General features: G+C 36.7%; 1 protein-coding gene across 1 annotated transcript in view; it reads right to left on the bottom strand.

Moving 5' to 3' along the window:
• Positions 1–20236, bottom strand: part of LOC149420695 (beta-glucuronidase-like) — a 28057-nt gene extending 7821 nt beyond the window's left edge. The window contains exons 1-5 of the mRNA XM_089635985.1: positions 20052–20236; positions 4363–4545; positions 3250–3416; positions 2954–3114; positions 2051–2247 (exon numbers count right to left, since the gene is read on the bottom strand). Of these exons, the coding sequence (XP_089492111.1) occupies positions 2051–2247; positions 2954–3114; positions 3250–3416; positions 4363–4545; positions 20052–20216 (873 nt within the window). The 5' untranslated portion in view covers positions 20217–20236. The remainder of the gene's footprint in view (positions 1–2050; positions 2248–2953; positions 3115–3249; positions 3417–4362; positions 4546–20051) is intronic.
• Positions 20237–21955: the final 1719 nt, after the last annotated feature.

Genomic DNA, 21955 nt, shown 5'->3' with positions numbered 1-21955 from the left:
ATATTTTTGTAAGCGGAAAAGGAACGTTCTACGTCTACTGATGTGGCTGGACAAAATTTAAATTTGGGTGTGATTTTAACTTATTGTTCCGGGCAAAATTTCACCTGCCCCGTTGATGAAGTTATCAATTTGGCACAAAGGTTCAAACCCTGGGTTATTATTCAGTATGTTTTCAAATTTTTCTTTGAGTTTACTCGGGAATAGCTTTGGCAACGAGGAATTCATAAGGCGAATTTCCTTCATAACCTGAATAGATGCATTCAACGCCAATCCATGAGTTTCAAGCATTTTTATACTTGCAGGTATGTAGGCGAAATGAGTGGTAATCATAGCTAGGTTTTTTTAATACTGGCGTCGTCAAACGATTCTTTGCACTGGAAAACTGCCAAAGCCTCTGCACTATCGAAGTCATTGATAACACCCTTGATGGCTTCAAAATGTTCATGGTAAAACATCGCAGCTTCGATCCATGTACCCCAACGTGTTATTACTGGCTCAGGAGGTAAAGGGATAATTGGCAGTTTTTCTTTGTAGGCCTTTATACGAGCAGGCGCTTTAAGAAACACTTTATTTGCTGATGAAATCAGGTTATTTATATTCGCAAACGTGGATCTCACTTCTTAGGTGAGTCTGTGAATTCCGTGAGTAAAACACGTCACATGAATCAAATTGGGATAAAATACTTGGAGGGCTTTGCCTGCTTTGATCATATAGGGGGCAGCATCTGAGAGCAACGCATACACATTTTCATCCGTAGAAGATTCAGGAAAATTTTTTTTATACCCTCATTCACAAATCTGGCGATCGTAGAATGGTTTGCCTTTTCAAGTTCTCTGCAGGCCACCAAATAGGAAGGTGAAGGTTCAAGTGTCGGTGGTTTTGTCAGCTGAAATCCATATGATGTTATCCTTGAGTTCATTGCGTATGTCTTCCAGCACATGTAGATAAATTGATGGTATGTAATTTTTACGTAAAGTAGATTCATCCGGTATATTTTGATTTATGCAATATTTTCTGAGAAAATCCTTCAAGGCAGGATTTGTCAGTTTGTATAGAGGGATATTGCTTGCAAGAAATGCTTCACATAGATCCATGCTAAAGTGATTTTGTTGTTTACCTTTGGAGGTTACTTCACTGTTACTGCTACTTGCCACTGTAAAAACTTGTTGTCGTGGGCCCTTCTTCTGCACTCCTGCGATATGAACACTGGTTTTGACATGCTGGTCTATTTGGAACTTTTTTGTGCTAGAAATGTTTTTCTCGCAAACTCGGCAGTATAAAACTTTTCCGTCGTATGTAAATATTCCAGGATATTCAGCTATCCACTTATGGGCACTTTTTTATCAGGGGGCATGGTTCACTTTCACAATGTACAACTTCGTGCAAACAAACAAAACACTAGACGAAACTCTAAAGAACAGCGCGTGCGACCAGTCAAAAACAAAATTCGCAATTCACTGAATTACCATAAAAATAATAAACCAAATCACTCCTCATACGAATGAATGAATTGTTTTCGGCAATTAGCCGAATTAAGCCGAGTAGGCGCGAGCGCAGGCGAAGGTGAGAGAGGTTCCCCCCCCACTCCGGCCGCCGGCCGTAGCGATCAGTAAGATCAGTTATCAGTTCTTCGCTCAGCTTTGCTGGCCGCGCGCCTTGCTATCTGACGTCTATAGTGTCGCTATGTGAGGCATCTGAACGATATCAAGCGTAAATATGCAAGATCTCAAATTATTTGCTAAAATATGCAACTACCGCTGAAAACGGTCTAAATATGCATTTGCATATGCAAATATGCAAATGCATATAATCCGGTCTCTAATAATGCCAGACCCACGCGGCGGACCAATTTTGCGTTTTTACCTGAAAAGTACCCGTCAAAGTTGAAATTTCGAAAACCTATGTACAATCACCTTCCGAAGTTAGGCCACTACCCCCGAATGCCCTGTATTGTATGTATTAGATACATGGAGCTCGTAAGATCGCACCACACTTCCCGAGATCTTCAATAAACAATAAATATGTATTTTTATTTAAATGATCGCCTTACTTCCAGTTTGTAAAGGTATCCGGGTTCGGGATGCATCAGGAATGGCCACCACAGATTGGCATTTGGTATTTCTATGCTGTTAATTAAGCCCTGGCTTGTGGCTACAATAGTGTCATCCTTGTCCAAAACATTGACATAGCAATATACCTTTTGGTCACCAGAAGAACCTCCATATGAAACATTGTACGCTATAATACCTGGGAACAAAAAATGATATTATTTTAATGTTTGAGAATTGAGAATTTGCATCAATGCTATGTTTTTAAGTAATTTTGTTGTTCAGCACCAACTTAATGCTGCAAATTTCCTGCATTCCAGATAGTATTATTTTTGCTTTCAATTCATTGCCGACAACTCTGACGATTATTGACTGAGCGTAGCGAAGACCTATTTTAACTCGACCATCTGTAATTTCATCTGTCTAGATTTGTTTGTTACGTTCTCGTTTCGGTTTAAGATAATAGCCCTTTTTGAGTACTACCTGTTTATACTTCTGGACTTCGGATGATCGTGGTTCCTACTACGAGCTGCCTGAATAAACAATATTATGATACCTACCGGCCTGAAGAAAGGTTTAAAAAAGAATTGTCATTGAGATGGTGATATTTCTTTATATAAATTGTATAATTCCTTATTTGAAATAAAAAAAATGTGAAGTTAAATATTTACAATTAGGTACTTACTCACAAATTAACCTTAATATAATTTCAGAGGAAATTTTGGTTTTGATCAGAGAAAATTAGAAACATACTTTGATGGACGCGAGGTCTATTGTTCAGAGAATCAGTCAATCGCCAAGTAAAATACGAACTAGTACTAGTTTTAATTTCTCCTTGTATGTACAAATAGGTAGGATCATCGCCTCACTAAACAATGTCTATTCCGAGAAGTATATTGATTTACCAGTGATCATTGTTCTGTTGTCATTGTCAATATTTGTGTTGACGATAATGTCGTCAATGAAGACTTTGGGAGTGGTGTAAAGGACAACCGGACGGTCGATACCGGCGTAGTTGAAGAAGTCAAAAGGATGGGTCTGCTCAAGTTTGATGGTCACGTTATCTCTGAAATATTAAATAATAACACAGTGTTATAGTTGATTTAAATTTTTTTACTGAAATTAATATAATGATTGTGCCCTTGCCGCTCTGCCACGAAGGCTAATTTAGTTTTAATTGAAAAAAAAAGAGTTTATTTACGATTTTATTTCTGTAACCTCTCCCTGTGGAATGGTGTCGTTGTAAAGTCTATTGTCACAAGCCACGGTGACCCTATTTTCCACTCCGTAGTCGATGTACTCGGTTATTTCCTGCTCGAAGGGAAGGTGTCCTATCTCGTGAGTCATCACCTCGTTGCCATTCAACCACTGAAAATAAAATAAATTTAAAAACCTTCGTTAAAAAAACATTAATAAGATTATTAATCTTGTTATTATGTTTTATATTACATAACTACTAATCTTTTATTTTGTAAGGGAAATAAAAACTATGAATATCGGTTGATGAATTTATTAACCCTTCACACTACTTGTTCACTTTTGGGAACAGTTCATATGGTCTTATAGAAATCGTTGTATCTCCCTTACTCTCATGGTGAGAAATATAATTTAAAAGGGGTTATTAAGAGAACACTCACCACGCTTTATTTTCAAATCTAGAAGTCAACCACAGAATAATTAAAATATGTATCTTTGTGAAACCAAAGGCCCCGAATGCAAATTGAAAAAAAATTTATGAAATTCATGAATTTTTAATTAACCCCTATCCATGAAAAAAGTTCCATTTTTACCTGAAGGGTGGGCTTTTGAAGATATAAGGGCTGGAAGTTTCACCCTATAGAAATTTCAGAAACTTTTTTTCATAAACAGTCCCGAACGTTCCAGATTATTTCAAAACATTCCACAACATTCCAGAACATCCCGGAATATTCTGGAATATTTTGGAATGTTCTGAAATTATCTGGAACGTTCGGGAACATCCCGGAACATCCCAGATCATAATGAATTAAAAACGGGTTTACAGACCGTTTCTTGATAAACTTTTAGTAAATTCGTAATCGTAACAATAGGTACATTGGTATCTCTAAATAGTATAAAACAAAGTCACTATCCGCGTCTGTCTGTTTGTGCGCTTAGTTCTTCTAAACTATGCAACGGAGTTTGATAGGGTTTTAACTATCATTTAGAGTTTTTTCTGGAAGGTTTAAATGTATAATACATGGATATTATATTTATTCAAAGTAGAGAAAATTCTAGTAACGCCGGGTACACGTCAGCTAGTATGTAATAATTGACAAATTTTTTTTTAACTTACAACTTGTGCTGCGTAGTGCACGCTGCCAAATCGCAGCCAGACGCGGCTGTCGGCATTCTTCCAAGAGTCTGGTACAAAGAAGCGGCGGTCGTACCACGCGAGGCCCACGTGGTCGCGCACCTCGGGGTCCTGTGTCACGTCGTTGTAGCTGCTGGGCACGGACATGAGCTCCACAGGGCCTGTCTGGAATTATTAAGAAAACAAATAATAATACAAAAGGCTTAAACCATGTGATTGATATGAGTATGCAGTTAAGACGATGCACTACGTCGTGTAATATTTTAAATTGAGCCGCTATCAATAATAACCCTTAAGTAGATGGCGATAAGGTTTAAATTCCCGCTAACACAATCCGCCTGTTTTGATTTATGCAAGAAAAAAACATGGCCAAAAGCGCCTTTTATTTTATTTTGTGGATGTTCAGGCATAAATATTTAATTTTTTTTCGATCATTTTATAAATAACTTAATTTTCCACATTATACAATAAAATCACAACCCAAAATAGGTTTGTAAGTAGGAGATTTTGAACTTTAAAGCACTTTTCATAGGCCTTATACATAATTTTTTTCTGGGCTTATAAAAAGACTTATATAAAAAATACTCGATTATTTCAAAGGCCAAGGTGTATTCTACTCGCGTTATTTAATTAAAGCATCTGAAACATTTCTAGGCGACCAAATTTTCAAACCAAAAACACATGATTTTGCATTACCACGTATGGCATCGCCTTAAGCAGTTGTTCTGCGGTGACACTATGGCATCCCCAATTGGGGTATGTTATGTCGCTGAAGGTAATGGGGAGCGGAAGGAGACGGGGAAGAGGAAGGTGGAGAAGTAACTGGCTTTTCAGATCTCGTCTCCAAACATAGATAAAGCCGAGTTGTGCAAATTTTCGATTCTGAATGGATGTCTTTCTCGAGGGCTATACTGAAAGTATCTACCACTGTGAAATATAAAGGTATACACCAAAGGTTGTAGCGCAGAGGATGTAATGTAAAACGCAAACTTAATATAAACTTAACTGATCACAGATTGGATCAAAAAACAAGATATCCACTTTATACAAAACATTAGAACACCAAACCAAACATAATCATGGATGAATGTGAATGTATGTATGTATACATGTGTTTATTTATATGTGTGTATGCATGCATATATGTGTATTTATCTATTGTCCTCTTCCCGTATTATGTTGATCCAGTAAGATGTTGTTAGACTAAGTTGATCCACCTTAAACACCATATAACTTGGCTATTATGGAATACATCTGAATGAATTGACAACAGTGGTACAATAATTATCAATGTTGCCAGTTTGCCAGAAAAACCATTTGAAATACTGTTAGTAAATTTTTCAAAATTTGTATGGAAATCGGATGCATAATTTATGTTGATCTACCCAAATTGGCATACTTACGTTGATCTCATATATATTGATCTATTCCCGTAGTATGTTGATCTACCCAAATTGGCATACTTATGTATGTTGATCTCATATATATTGATCTATTCCCGTAGTATGTTGATCCAGGTAAGAAGTTATTAGACAAAGTTGATCTGTGTCCCTATATATGGTTTTACTAAATGAACCAATCAAGGGGCAATCGGTGGACTGTTCATCACAAGGTTTTATGTGATTCCGTAATCTTTTGTGATATTGAACTCAAAGTATTAGTCTCTAGAGTCGAATATCGCATGAAATGACTGTGAAATGGTATCGTTTCAAATCAAAATGACGTGTGTTGCTTGAATTTTTTTTATTTTTTTATTTTTTTTTTAAAGTGAAACTTCTTTAGGCGCGTAATGAATTTTCGGGGACGGAGTAAAACCGAGTCAGGATCGACACGAAAATGCGGGTACCCCCACCACCGCTCACCGTTCACTGTCCCTCTCTCACCATATGCGCTTGTTGAGGTGGGGGAGCCGCTCACGAACGTTCTCTCCCGACACGGGACAACAATCGATGCAGTTTTTGCACGATTCATTAAGGATTTAAGTGCTCATGTATATATCTCGCACTTTAGTTACCATAACCCAATTATCACGACATTAGGAAATGATATTCATGAAATTGACAATGAAAATGGCACATGATTGGTAAATTGTCATTGTAATTTCTTTGTAATTTTTAATTGTAATATTGTTATTTATGTAATATTGTATACTTGTGAATAAATTGAAAATTTTTGGAACTATACATTAATCGAACGTCATTCATCTATAAGAAAATATTAGAAAAAGCAAATCCATGCTTCGTCGTTGAATTATTTAACCTCTAATTTTCAAACTAACCTAAGAGAGAAAATAGAGATGATGAAATGAAAATAGAGAGAGAGGAATACTAGAAGTTTCACTTCTGTCTTGCGTAGGCTTGACACACCCACTTTTTTTTTTTATAGTGAATACCTCACAAGAGTCCCAACTGCTCCCGTCTGGAGCCAGTGAGACTATGGCATCCCCAATTGAGGGATGTTGTGAGGCTGAAGGTAAGTGGGGAAGGGAAAGAGGAAGGTGGGGAAGTACCTGGCTATTCAGATCTAGTCACTAAACACGGCTAAAGCCATTTGGAGCAACGTTTCAATTCTGAATGGTGGTCTTACACCAGGGCGATACTGGTAGTATCTTCCACTCTGTTGAATTGTTTATAAGAAATGTATGCGTATTTAGATCGAAACGAAAATTTCGCAAAAACAAATCCATAAAAAAATCATAACTTAGCAGGGGTACACGGGTTCATAGGGTGAGGTTTGTCTAGGTCCTGGCGGCGGATGCGTTTTCCCATCTACTGCGTGGTGGGCCGGATCGAAATAAACTGGTTGAGGGATACCTTTCGACCATAAAAATCCAAAATGGCGGCAAAAGGAATAATGTTATGTAGGAAATTTTGAACCTGTATCTTTTACCATCTCTCCTGATTACGCTTCGTGACTTAGTAGGGGAGGCCGGGTTCTTGGTTATAATGGGTAATTAATGGATGATTGGACGCGGTTGGAGCTAACTAAAAACTGTCCAAAGAAGCGAAGCTAGCAGTCCACAATGGAGTGCTGGTACCTACCCTAATATATGTTGCTTGAATTGTTTATAAGAAATGTATGCGTATTTAGATTGAAACGAAACTTTCGTAAAAATCAAATCCATAAAAAATACCTACTGCGTGGCGGGCCGGATCGAAAGAGACTGGTTGAGGGATACCATTTGACCATCAAAATCCAAAATGGCAGCAAAAGGCATAATGTTATATGGGAAATTTTGAACTTGCATCTATTACCATCTCTCCTGATTACGCTTCGTGACTTAGTAGGGGTGGCCGGGTTCTTGGTTATAATGGGTAATTAATGGATGATTGGACGAGGTTAGAGCTAACAAAAAACTGTCCAAAGAAGCGAAGCTAGCAGTCCACAATGGAGTGCTGGTACCTACCCTAATATACGGAAGTGAGGCATGGAACTGGCAGAAGAAGGCTGAAAGTAGACAGAATACTGTAGAAATGAGATCCCTGAGGCATATGTGCGATAAAATCATGTATGACGAAATGTGCGTATGCTGTGTCTATTCTACAGATATTTTATTAGAGCCTGTTAAAAGGAGCTAGCAGCATTGATCCCCGGTGCACCGTGCACGTGCTTGATACTCGACGGACCGAGCGGAATACACGTTCACAGTTAAGTTGATGTTATCTATACATATATGAACGGGTCGTTTCTCCGACTCGTTTTATCGTAAGTCGGCTCGCATGTGAAACGAGCTATCAATATAATCCGGGCCTCTTTAAGACCCGCATTAATAAATTCATTCCTACAGCCCCTACCTTAACCCGCCTCATAACGCTGCCCAACCGGTTGGCGACATAGTTTCTATGTATTTAACGTGTAAAGACAGGGGCGCTCTAGTGAGAGGTGTCACATAAAAAAATCATACCGCCGAATTTGAATATGGAGACTTACAAAAACTTCCGTCTGGAGCCAGTGAGACTATGGCATCCTCAAAGGAGACCTCAAAGGAGATGACGAGGAGGAAGGTGGGAGAGTACCTGGCTATTCAGATATAACCAAACACTAATTGTAAAATAGTGCAAATTAATTTTAATAACATTTATTTGGACCCGCGACCTACGGATTGCTAGTCGAGAGCCACCTCAAGTAGTTTGATATGTTTGGTGACTTAGCAGGAGTGCCCGGGTTTATGGGGTGAGGTTTGTTCGGTTCTTGGCGGCGGATGCGCTTGCCTACCAAATGCGTGGTGGGCCGGATCGATTAATCCTCTTTCAACGCATCGCCTTGCAACGCAGTAGGAGAGTTGGAATCTTATGTTTATCACTCGAACACACTGACCCCCAGAATACTAACCACCCATCCATACCTATTTCCTTCTCAGAACTCACTGACCTTCCTTTCTTTCAAAATACCCCCAACACAGCATTCACAAAGATGACATAGGCCTTGAGGGTTACGATTTTCCTTAGGGCCTCCTGTGTGGAGACGATGTAAAAAAATACAAAAAATAAACAACTATCTCGCTAAATCGTTGGCGGTGACTAATGGTAGGTGTATTGGTTATCTAATAAATGCCTCCCGGGGCGGCGGTACACATAATTGTAATAATTCTCGAGGGCTCTGATGTACAGAAATTATGGCTCCTGATGATTGACGAACATATACTAAAACATCGTTGGTTGGAATCGGTGCTTGAAATGACTTTAGCCATGTTTAGTAAAAAACAAATTGGAATAAATTTTTCAGCAATTTCAATTTAAAATTTGAAAAATTAAATTCTCACCAATCTAATCACCGCAATTTTAATAGGCACATATTATGGATATTACGCTTTGTTTCAACTTAATCATTACAAGAAACTTACGTCGGGAGAGATGGTAAAAGATACATTAAAATAAAATTTTATTCAATCAATGTTCAAAATTTCTCTTATAAAATGACTTAGACAAATCTCACCCCATGAACCCGGGCACCCCTGCTAAGTCACGAAACGTAGTAAATGATGCATTAAAATTACATTTTTGTTTAATCAAGTTCAAAAGATTTTTTAAGCATGGATTTGACGTTTTTGAAAGTTCCATTTCAATATAAATACGCGTGAGGCAGTCTATCCTCTTTAAGTACAGAGTCATTTTCATAGAATATGGATGTTCTAACGGAATCTAAAAAGTACCACACGCGCGCGAAATTGGCGGTTACAAGTTACAACACATGCAAGCGGTCAAGTTTGTCAGAAATATATAGATCAACAAAATAAATCGTGTAAAATGTATATGCGACCGAAAAATGGGCGTGGCTTACAGCAAAATCTCGATGACACAAGTTGATCTGTAGGGATTTACATATGTATGCCAGCTTGGGTAGTGGATCAACATATCCGGGGTGGATCAACAAATGCAAACGGATCAACATATACCTGGCGTACCGTCGCGCGAGATCAACATAGTACGAGAGGGGATAAATATCTATGTATGTGTATACATGGGTGTATGTATATATGTGCATATAAAAAAGTGGGTGTGTCAAGCCTACGCAAGACAGAAGTGAAACTTCTAGTATTCCTCTCTCTCTATTTTCATTTCATCATCTCTATTTTCTCTCTTAGGTTAGTTTGAAAATTAGAGGTTAAATAATTCAACGACGAAGCATGGATTTGCTTTTTCTAATATTTTCTTATAGATGAATGACGTTCGATTAATGTATAGTTCCAAAAATTTTCAATTTATTCACAAGTATACAATATTACATAAATAACAATATTACAATTAAAAATTACAAAGAAATTATAATGACAATTTACCAATCATGTGCCATTTTCATTGTCAATTTCATGAATATCATTTCCTAATGTCGTGATAATTGGGTTATGGTAACTAAAGTGCGAGATATATACATGAGCACTTAAATCCTTAATGAATCGTGCAAAAACTGCATCGATTGTTGTCCCGTGTCGGGAGAGAACGTTCGTGAGCGGCTCCCCCACCTCAACAAGCGCATATGGTGAGAGAGGGACAGTGAACGGTGAGCGGTGGTGGGGGTACCCGCATTTTCGTGTCGATCCTGACTCGGTTTTACTCCGTCCCCGAAAATTCATTACGCGCCTAAAGAAGTTTCACTTCAATAAATATTTTTTTCCTTTTTCTTTAAATAACACATGTACCATTTAAACATAACCACGTAAACTCAGCACAGGTTCTCCCAGTGAGGTGTTCACGAAACATATAACATTACCCACCACAGTGTCACCTACTCAAACCTACCTCACACCCAGCATAAAAAAAAAATAAAAAAAAACATCATATTAACAACAGTTCTAAATTTATGTATTATATACAAATGTAAATATTTGGTAGACACTGTAATGTATGTACAGAAATAAATAAATAAAATAAAAAATGTAGGGTAAATTATAGGGAGTGATATTATTCCCGAAAATGATAATAATGTTTACTTTTCCCTACATTTATGTGAGACTGGTATCATTACAATCCAGACGCCAGACCCTTTGCGCGGCAATTAATTAATTCTCTCTCCAGTGGTTTCAGCCGCCGGTTTAGCACTAAATCCCCTCTAACGTGCGCGTTCTGCTTTTGTTCATAAAATTATTGTAACGTGAGTTTGTTAAAATAAAACTAAATTGGTGTTATTTATCAACAGAGTGCATGTCAAAAATTCGCTCCACTTAATAATACAAAATCTAAAGCCTACAAAACCTAAAATCCATAAAATTTATCTATAAACATGTCCCCGAAGATCAGTGTAGAGAATACTCGAAGTTTGTGAAATCTTAACGCTCTAATTTTACAGAATTTACAAGTGTTTCATTCAACTGTGAAGTGTCAGAGTGTTGTTGCCGAAATAATAACCTGTCATTCTAATCACTGTAAACATACCTGTGCGAAAATAAAAACAAATAATACGAATAATCGAAGTTTGTGAAATCTTAACGCTTTAATTAACCAGGTTTACAAGTGTTTAATTCAACTGTGAAGTATCATAGTGTTATTGCCGAAATAATATCCTTTTATTCTGATCACCGTAAACATACCTGTGCGAAGACAATTTTATATATAATAATATCTTAATTCCCAGTAAACCAAAAGCGGCCGATAGCCCAGTGGTGAGCGGATCCGCACATAGATCCGAAGATCCCCAGTTCGGATCCTAGTAAAACTAAATTTTATATCTAATTTTTTTTTTTCTGCAACATTATTTAAATAATTGTGAAACAAGATATACGAGTTTAGCAGATCATCCAAATCAAGGCGCTGATTTAAAGTACGAATTAACATCAAGTACCCACAACTACTTACTGTGGCAAGTTAGCAATATTGCCTACATGACAGCTGACAGGCGCAAATCATCGACTTATCAACTAAAGTGGTGAAGCGAATAAATAATAAACACAAAGAAAAATACGAATTGTACAAAACCAATTATATAAAAAAAATCCAGTGTTCAAAAAATGAACCGTCCGAAAAAAAGACATCTGAACACAATGATGCCTCGGATTATTGGAGAAAATAGCGTCTCAATTGAGGATGCAAACGAAACCTCATCGATTGCGTCATCCAAAGGCTCGGATGATACTGAAGTAGAATATCCTTGCACCTCAGGGGTAGATGTGCTTAATGAAGCTCAAACACATCTGATAGCTCTACAAGATGTCTTGGCAGAGAAGCAGTCGAAGGTCTCAAAAGACCAGCAGCTGAGAATTGCCAGAAACGTGTCGGAAGTTTTTAGATCCGTATCTCAGCTGTTGTTGGAGCGCGAGACCATGCGTGCTGATCTGGCTACAGTGACTGCCCAACTGAGAATGACAGAAATCAAAGTACGACACGTGAAGAGCGAAAAAAGACAACTTGAACAAAAAATTATTCAACTAGAGTCTGATCTTGGACCTGTAATGCGGAGAGTAGCGGAAGCAACGGAGGCTAGCCTCTCATTTGCTGACATCGCCCGCAAACAGCCTAATGATGCTCACCAACCCCCTCCACTTACCCAATATGGACATCGTGTCGGAGCACCAAGCGTATGCGTATTTCCAACAGATCTAGACGCCACCAAGGATAGTGATGGTACCAAAAAAATTATCCAGGACATGATTCGGCCATCTGAGCTAGGCGTTCGGGTCACGGGAATAAAAAAGATAAGAAATAAAGGTATCTTGTTAAACACGGCAACCGCAGGCGAGCAACAAAAACTATTAAATGCACCCTGTTTCGACAAATCAAGCACAATTAAGGCCCGACTGCTGACCAAGCGATCTCCGAGACTAATATTTTTGGGGGTACCGCGGGACCTGACTGACGAAGAATTTTTAAGGATCGCCTTAACTGGGGTTCCCAACATTCAAGACATTGAGGGAACTATTGCGTGCTGTAAATTAAGCCACTTAGCTGGTGCTCGCACAGGAAACACTTGTCATCGTATCTATGAAATGCCAGCTATCGTGCGTAAAGTACTTATTGAACAGGAGAAAGTATTTGTGAACTGGACTGTTTGCCGCGTCAGAGATTTTATTGGCCTTACTGTCTGCACTAAATGTCATATGATTGGACACTCAAAAAAATATTGCAGAGATACCAAACCTACATGTGGACACTGTGCACAAGAAAAACACACCCGTGAGTCGTGCCCAAATGCAACCATCAAACCAGTTTGCGCGACATGCACCAGATTTGGTAAGCCTGCTGACCATTCAACCGGAGATAGGGACAACTGCCCAGCTTACATAGCTGCCCTCAAGAAGGACCTAGCTACAATAGACTATGGAGTGTAATATACAAGAACACAAGTGCTTAACTATCGATGACTATACTCCCATGAAGAACTGTCTGCGAATAATGTATATGAACGCCAGAAGTATACGAAACAAGTTTGACGAAATTGAGGAAAAGGTCAGAAGATTATGCGATACTGTTCATGTTCTTTTCATCACTGAAACGTGGCTTGATGTCGGAGAAGAAAAGTTCTTTTGCTTAAATGGTTTTTACAGTGCTTTTTCTTCTCGCCCAAATGAAGGAGGAGGAGGTGTGGCCATATATGTTCTGGATTCTATGAAGTGCTCTATCATTGAAAATTTTTCCAACGAAAATTCATTTTTAGGTATTAGTGTTTGCAGCAGTAATAGGAAACCAGTCATCATTTATGCAATTTATCGAGAACCTAACCCAAACAATATGCACGATTTTCTAACACATTTTGAAAAAATACTGTTCAAAAGCAGACAAGATACATTAATACTCGGAGATTTCAACATTGACACTTCCATAAACACACCTTCTTCTTTCAATTTTATCAACACTTTATTAACATACAATTTCTCAATACAAAATAAATCATATCCCACGAGAGTCACTGATACAAGCAGCACTATTATAGATCACGTTATATCAAACAGACAAAACATTTTAACAACCATATCGAATATAGATGACCCGCTTAGTGACCACAATATACTAATTGTTGACTTTAAGAATAATTAAAAAAATGGTTTAATAATAGAACTAAACCACGCTTTACTAAACCTATCATCAACAGTATGGCGGTAAAATCTTATATTGCGACTAACAAATTTGCTATCAACTCAACTAAACCTGAAGACGGTTACAAAGATTTTAATGATTATGTCAAAAATGCATTAGAAGCAGGTAAAACTACACCCAACGTAAAAAAAGGAAGGCGGCACAATACCGTCTTCACCATAAGGGCACACGGGGCCCGTGCCCAGGGCCCCCATTCTCAGGGGGCCCCGAAGGACTGTCAATTTCTCTCGCGAAACGCGATAATGCGGGCGGTGTGTGCGCATGCGCGCGGAAAAAAATTTGAATGCGATTTTGACCCTTCTGTGTACAGAATTTGTGTAAAGAACAAGGTCAGAATCGCTTGCGCCAACATCATTGATGATATAGCCACTAGTTTCTTTCACCTGGCAACACCAGAATATTTTTAAATAATTTATCTTTGGAATCGAAATGTCAAATTTGCCGCGATGCAAATCTGATGCGTGATACTTGACGAAAACATCGTAAAACCTATCAATTTATCAAATTAACGCAATTAATGTTGTTTTGGTACATATTTTATTGTTCTAGGAATGTGTTTCGGTCAATAAAATATATGATAGCTCAAAACGAATCCACAAAACATTCAATTTAAAATTCAAAGTGGTGCTTTGTTAGGGAAAGGGAAGGGAAGGGGGCCCCATCAGGCCCGACCCATGACATGTTAAACTTTCAGTCTGATAGGAGTGAGTGGCGTTATTTTGTTTCGTTTGTTATTTAAAATTGAGTAAGACAAACAGAAGTTTTGATTTGTTCGTACATTATTTCATTATTCATTTATTTTATTTGAGGGAAATCAACAGTTTATAATTATGTCGAAAAGAACATATTTAAGTGGTTCACAAAAAAAGAAAAAAAAGTTATAGCTAAAAAAGAAATATTGGAAAAACTTCCAAAGTTCAGGCTGTTGAGTGTGTTACTGAAGCAGTAACATTCTTTCAATTTGTACAAAAATTGTTAAATTTTTTCTCGGCTTCGACAAAACGATGGAAAATTTTGACAGAGCATTTAGGTGCAAATAAAGTTTTGAAGTCTCTTTCGGAAACTAGATGGTCTGCACGCGCCAATGCTATTAATGCTTTGCAAAATGGTCATTTAAATATTTCTGAAGTATTGTCTTCAATCGCAAGTGACATCAATCAACCAGGAGATACTAGAAAGGAAGCCCAAAGCCTAGCAAAAAAAATGTAATAATTTGAGACTGCTCTTCTAACGGAAATATGGAATGATCTTTTGGGAGTTATGAATAAAACAAGTCTAAGTTTACAGAATAGCACTATGACCATGGACGTTGTAACGAAACTTTACGAATCTCTGATCAGTTATATCAATACCGCACGCAATAATTTTGATCGGTACGAAACGGCTGCTAAAGAAAAAAATCCATATGCTGACTACAAAGATAAATTTGAAAGAACAAGATTTCGCAGCACACGGATCACTTTTTTTGAAGGATCATCAGAGACTGCACAGTTGAGAGGCAAGGAAAAGTTTCGTATAGATACTTTCATTCCCATAATTGACACAATAAATATACATTTAAAAAGACGTTCGGCAGCAAACCAAGAAATTGATTTGATAGTCGATTTAGTTTTCTTTGTCAGTTAACAACAATCGAATTTGGTGAGTTGACCAAAAAATGCAAAGAATTTGCAGAATTTTATCATGAAGACATTAATGGAGATGAGCTCAAAACAGAATGTTTTCATTTAAGCCAATATTTAAAAAACATAGCAAAGCAATCAGCGGATTTAAATATCGCAACCTTACATAACCTAATAAAATCAGATAAATTGGAAGAAACTTTTCCAAACGTAGAAATTGCTACAAGAATATTCCCTTGCCTAATGGTTTCCAATTGTAGTGGAGAGCGGTCATTTTCGCAGCTTGAGAATAAAAAATGAATTGCGAACAACAATGTTACAAGAACGTCTGAGTAATTTGTCAATTATGTGCATAGAAAGTGATATTCTTCAAAAAATTGACTTTGAGGATATAATAGAAGATTTTGCTCAACAGAAATCCCGAAAGAAACCGTTATCGTAATCGTAACCAAAAAACCATCAGCATTCTAATTTCATTGACATATTATATCATACTGTATTTGATTACCTATAATAAATGATCATACTTAGTAAAAAAATGGTATTATAATTTGCTTTTTTTACTTTCCAAAAGGGCCCCAAATTCTTGTGTGCCCAAGGGCCCCAGCCTAGTTTAAGACGGCACTGAGGCGGCAACATCTAAATACACCTTGGTTTGATTCTAAACTTAATTTTCTAATCAAGGAACGAAACCAGCTTCACAAGCAGTGGAAACAAGACCCAGGTAATATTACTCTTGCAATACGTAAAAATAAACTAAGAAACATGATAACTAATTATAGGAGAAGTCTGAAAAACAAATATTACATCAATAGCTTTCAACAAAGCCTAACTAACCCAAGAAAAACTTGGAAAACCATTAACTCAATTCTGTCTAATCGTGTACATAAACCCACCAACACAATTGAATCTCTCATCGTAAATAATTGTGAAATTAGGGAACCCCGTGAAATAGCGTTGGCTTTTAATGAGTTTTTCCTGTCAGTTGGAGAAAAATTGGCAGCTGCCATTCCATCATTACCGGATGACTGTAATACAATATATGTACAACCAAAGGCACGACAATCCTTATACATGACTAGGACGAATAAGGATGAGGTAATAAAGATCATCTCGAAACTTAGGTCGAATGCAGCGGCAGGAATAGATGGAGTAACACCGTGCATTCTTAAAACCTGTAAAGAAGAACTAGCGGGGCACCTAACCCAACTTATCAACTTCTCCGTAGGCTCGGGAATATTTCCAAACCAGTTAAAGCTAGCAAAAATTATACCAATTTTTAAAGAAGACTGCAAGAAGTGTATTTCTCGTATCTATCGTCCAATATCGATTTTATCGGTATTTTCAAAGCTGTTCGAGTCAATTATCAATGATAGACTGATAAAATACATCTCTAGCAACGATATCCTAACACCACAGCAATATGGCTTTCGGAAAAACTCCAATACCCAATGTGCCACCTTCGATTTCATTTCTAACATTCAGCAGTACATAGACCAGGGCGAATATGTGGCAGCTATATTTATAGATCTGAAAAAAGCCTTTGATACGGTAGATCATGAAATACTTCTACAAAAAATGGAACATTTGGGAATAGTCGGGAAATCTTTAAATTTGCTCCGAAGTTACCTAGCTGATAGATTTTGCCTTGTCGATAACGGAGGGAACCTAAGCGACGTTGGAAAAATCACATGTGGAGTGCCACAGGGCTCGATTCTTGGACCTCTACTTTTTTTACTATACATCAATGATATAACTAAATGTGGCATCTCGGGAAAACTTCAACTTTACGCTGATGATACTGTGATCTACTACCATTGTAAAAATCTGAAAGAACTTGAAGCTTTAATGAATAAGGATCTCGCAAAGCTGGCTAAATGGCTTCGATTAAACAAATTAAGCCTCAATGTTAAAAAAACCCATTACCTTACTTTCGGAAAAAAAGATAACATGGGTATGAATATCATTCTTGGAAATGAAAAGCTACAACATGTTCAAGTAACGAAATATTTGGGGTTACTCATAGACTCTAACCTCTCGTGGAACTCCCATGTTGAGAATGTAAAATCCAAAATTTCCCCGATAACCGGTGTACTTTATCGACTCCAAGGTGTGCTCCCCACATCTTTACTGCGTGCAACATATTATGCAATGATCCACTCCCACCTGAGTTATCTAGTTAGTATCTGGGGAACCATTACCAAAAAAAAAGTTCCGAAATACAAGTAATTCAAAATAGAGCCATAAGTAATATATATAATCTGCCATGGGATACACATGTCAAAGATATATACTCACAGACACAAATACTTCCTTTTACAGTCCTGCCAAAGTATAACATCACAACTGCCATTCTACAAATAATTCAACACTCCTCACACACCAACACTAAACCAGTCTTTAATTCTGACATACACCAGCACAAAACACGATCACAAAATCAAATACATTTATCATCATCTACTTACACGACCAAATTTGGAATTAACTCCTTACAATACATTGCACACAAACAATATAACGCATTACCTAGTAATTTAAAACTTCCGGCAACTAACAAAAAAACACCTGCGTTTATTTATTTTAATGTATTTTATTTATTTGCCTTGTCCTTTCTAATGTTGTCTTTCCCGAAATGAGTTTTATAAACTCATTGGGAATAATACATTATTACTTTGTTATCATTTTGTAATGTATTATCTTTTAATAAAATAAAAATAAAAAATAAAATATTCGAATTCTGATTTTACACACCGAGAGTAACCACGCAACCTTGGGTTCTGTGAATTGGAGAACCACAGAATCATACAGCCAACAATCCATTTAAATTGGCGATAATTCACACACCTCCAAATTACCTTCCAAATCTACTTTAAAATGGAGTGCTTAAAACTTTGTCACATCGGATGATCATCAAGTCAACAATCAGCGGCATTTTGAACACATTTAACGCTAATTTTCTACCTGTTTTGACTTACAATTTATTTATTTATTTAGGCATACACAGTACATTTTATTACAAGCGATAAGGTAGGTATATTAAATTTTACATAGTTAAAGTCCCCATTAAGTGTGTCCATAAAATGTCTAAGTAATTTCCTCTAGGCCCCCTTAAGCCCCCACATACCCTATTTCTACCGATTTTAAGTTCCAAAGGTAAAGTTGTTTTTGAAGATAATATCAATACATTTGGCTGAAAGCTCTGAAAATTATAAAAATTCTGTTATGTTATAGTCATGAAAAAAATTCACACGGTAGGTATCTTTAATTGCAACTAAAGCATTTATCGAAAGATTTTTGCTTTATTTCAAACGAGTTGTGTTTTATTAAATACTTACCATTTTCGGTTAATTAGTATCGTTTTGTTAATATCAACGCGCTCTCTCTAACATCTGTATTTACATAACTCCTTTTCAAACGATCTTTAAACGCTTACTACGGGTCTTAACTTTAATAAGTGAATGTTGAATGTGGTATTGGGTGATGTAGTGTACTGTTAACAAAAATAAATAGGAAGAAAATGTGTGGAGAGAAAAAGAGAAATTTTGAAATCAAGAATTAGGTATATTCTCACGAATTGTCTAATAATTGGCTAATAACAAATTTAATTAAGTGATTTAAATATAATTTATATCATGCTAAAAAATATATTAAATGTGTTTTGTATATTAGCAAATAATCGTGAAAAATGTCTAAGTGAAGTTATTTTTCAAAGTGGTCGGCTAAGAAGCATAACGAGATGAAACCGCGAGTTCTGAATTCAAATCCAAGCATCTTAAAGGGGTTACGACACCCGACACTAGTCTGTCTCACTAGGGATATCCTATGTCGAAACAGACTACTTTACTAATATTTACATAGGTACCTTCTACATGTAAGGTTAATCTCGACAGGTACATTTTTTTTGATAAGTTAGGAGCAAAGTTATTTGATAGAATTATGTAATTCGGTTTGGTACTGGTAATTTTGTGACAATAATAGGATTAGAGATCTTTTAATTTAGACTTATGTGAGTTGATAAAATTACTGCACGACTTTTGTTGATGATGCAGTGTTTAGCCAAGATTTTAAATTTGTTTACATTTTTTAATTGACTTGTTTTGTCAGGTAGATTATTGTATATTTTAGCCTGTCGTCCCATAGGTCGGTAAGTAATCGACATAAACCGAACTCTGCAAGACTCTGTGCAGAAAAGTTCCACAGACCGTTACCTTGCTATGGCGAACTTTATTGTCTGCGCAGGTTTTGCAGCTTTCGGTTTATGTCTATTGCTTACGGACCTGTGGGACGACGGGCTTTGTTTCAATGTACTTGAAGTTTCTTTGTCCAAATGTTGTATTTATGGACACTATATAAGGACATTGATAGTTTTCATTATCAATACATGAGGAGTCATGTAATTTAATTTGATTGGGTTGGCTAACGATATTAATAATATATGTTATGTATTTAGTTTTATTGGTGTTTAATGCAAGAATGTTTAATGTAATGTATTAGTTTGGTTAACATAATATTTTACTACCTTTTCAAGGTCCGACTGATACCAGAAGTTCGTGATGCCGAACTCGGGGTCCTGCGGAGACAGGCGGAAGTTCCAGATCCCGTCCAGGGACTTGACCTCGCGGGTCTCCGAGTCCCGGGGGTACAGGGCACCACCGCGGGCCTGCGCTAGCGCCCCCTGCGCCATGGCCAGCGTCAGGACTGTCAAGTAGTAGATCACCTTCTAGAACGTTAAGACTGTTAAGGTAAAGCAGTTTGAATGTTTTCGGGGCAATTCGCAAATCATTAATTATTCATGTTTTCTTACATATTTTTATAAAAAAATTGACCTCAAAAGAAAAAAAAAATTCACCTAAGGCGCATTGTTTGTTCAATTTTTTTATAGAAAGGAAGATGGGGAAGATCAGGGAAGGAAAGAGGTATGAGGAGTTGGTAGGAATCCGGGGGTCAGTGTGTCCATCAGTGATGGAAGATTGAATTCATCCCTCCCATTGCGGCGCAAGGCGATGGTCTAGACTCTAGACCATCGACTCTAGACTCTAGAGAGTACTGCTGGTACTACTCTCCAAATCCAGCCAGCACCCCTGGTATGTCACAAAACGTAGCGAACCACTTGGGGTGACCTATGGCAGAGGTGTTGGTTATCCAATGAATGGTTCCCGGGGCGGCGGTACCCATAACTGCCTCCCAAATTTATATTTGGAAAAGTTAAATATTAATTTTGTGTTACCTATCAGGTTGTTACTTATCATTGAATAATTAATTAATTTTAGCAATCTTATTGTTGCAAATAATGCCACCTGAGCATTTACAATAGGAGTTATTAGTTTTAAGCAATCAATTTTAAATGATTTACCATTCTGTCAGCGTGTATTAACTATATTATTTAAATGACCCTAATTATATTGATATTACTTCTTCAATATTAGCAAAATAACTGTTTGTGGCGGTGTTTTAAAAAAATAAAATTATAAACTTTGTTTACACCACCATTTAATAAAAATTATCAACACGTTTCAAAACCAATGGTTTCTTCATCAGAATACAAAGAATGGACTCTTTGATTTTAATTTATAAAATTTAAAAATTATTATTTTGTAATAATTTATTTAATACACATGAGTTTTTTTATTGGTAATAACTTATTAATCGCCGCTAGCGGTAATTTTTTTAATGGTAATAACTGTAACGTATCGATGTTTTACAGGATAGAATACTTGGCCCTTCATCTTCAGTATTCTAACGAGGATAGGGATCTGGTAATATATATTAATAGTCGTAGATTCTTATATACGGACGTTGTTTAATTCGGAATATAATAAAACTGACAATACAAGTAACAAGTTGCCTAAAGGCCGTCTAGCGATAGAATGAACTCCTCGCCACCCGACAATGTAAACCGAGGCAGTTGATAGTGTTCGGTTATGTTCGGTAGAACCCGAAGCTGCCCGAACCTAAAACACCAAACACTACAAATAACTGATTAATCACAGCTTACTGTAATATTTTTTAATGGTAATAATTAATTAATCACCGCTTACGGTATTTTTTTAATGGTAATAACTAATTGATTACCGTTTACAGTAATTTTTTAAATGATAATAACTAATAAATGTAATATTTTTTAATGGTTATAACTAATAAATAACCGCTTATGGTATTTTTTAATGGTTATAACTAATTAATCACCGCTTACTGTAATATTTTTTTAACAAAATGAAAATTCAAAACACCTTTAAAACGTGATATAGAGTCAGTAAAAGTGATGAAACAAAAACTAGGTTTAATGATTACTAATAAAACCTATATAACCTATTTAACCTCATTTTTGTTTTATCACTTTTCTTGACTTTATATAACTTTTTGGAGGTGTGTTGAATTGTCATTTTGATTACTTGCCCGGTCACCATAATCATTTGATATTTT

The sequence above is a fragment of the Hesperophylax consimilis genome, chromosome 10 (assembly GCF_061612785.1).
Source record: "Hesperophylax consimilis isolate HC1 chromosome 10, BYU_Hcon_1.0, whole genome shotgun sequence".
Lineage (NCBI taxonomy): Eukaryota > Metazoa > Arthropoda > Insecta > Trichoptera > Limnephilidae > Hesperophylax > Hesperophylax consimilis.
Note: the sequence above shows the minus strand (reverse complement) of the source record. Positions and strands in the feature narration are given on the sequence as shown.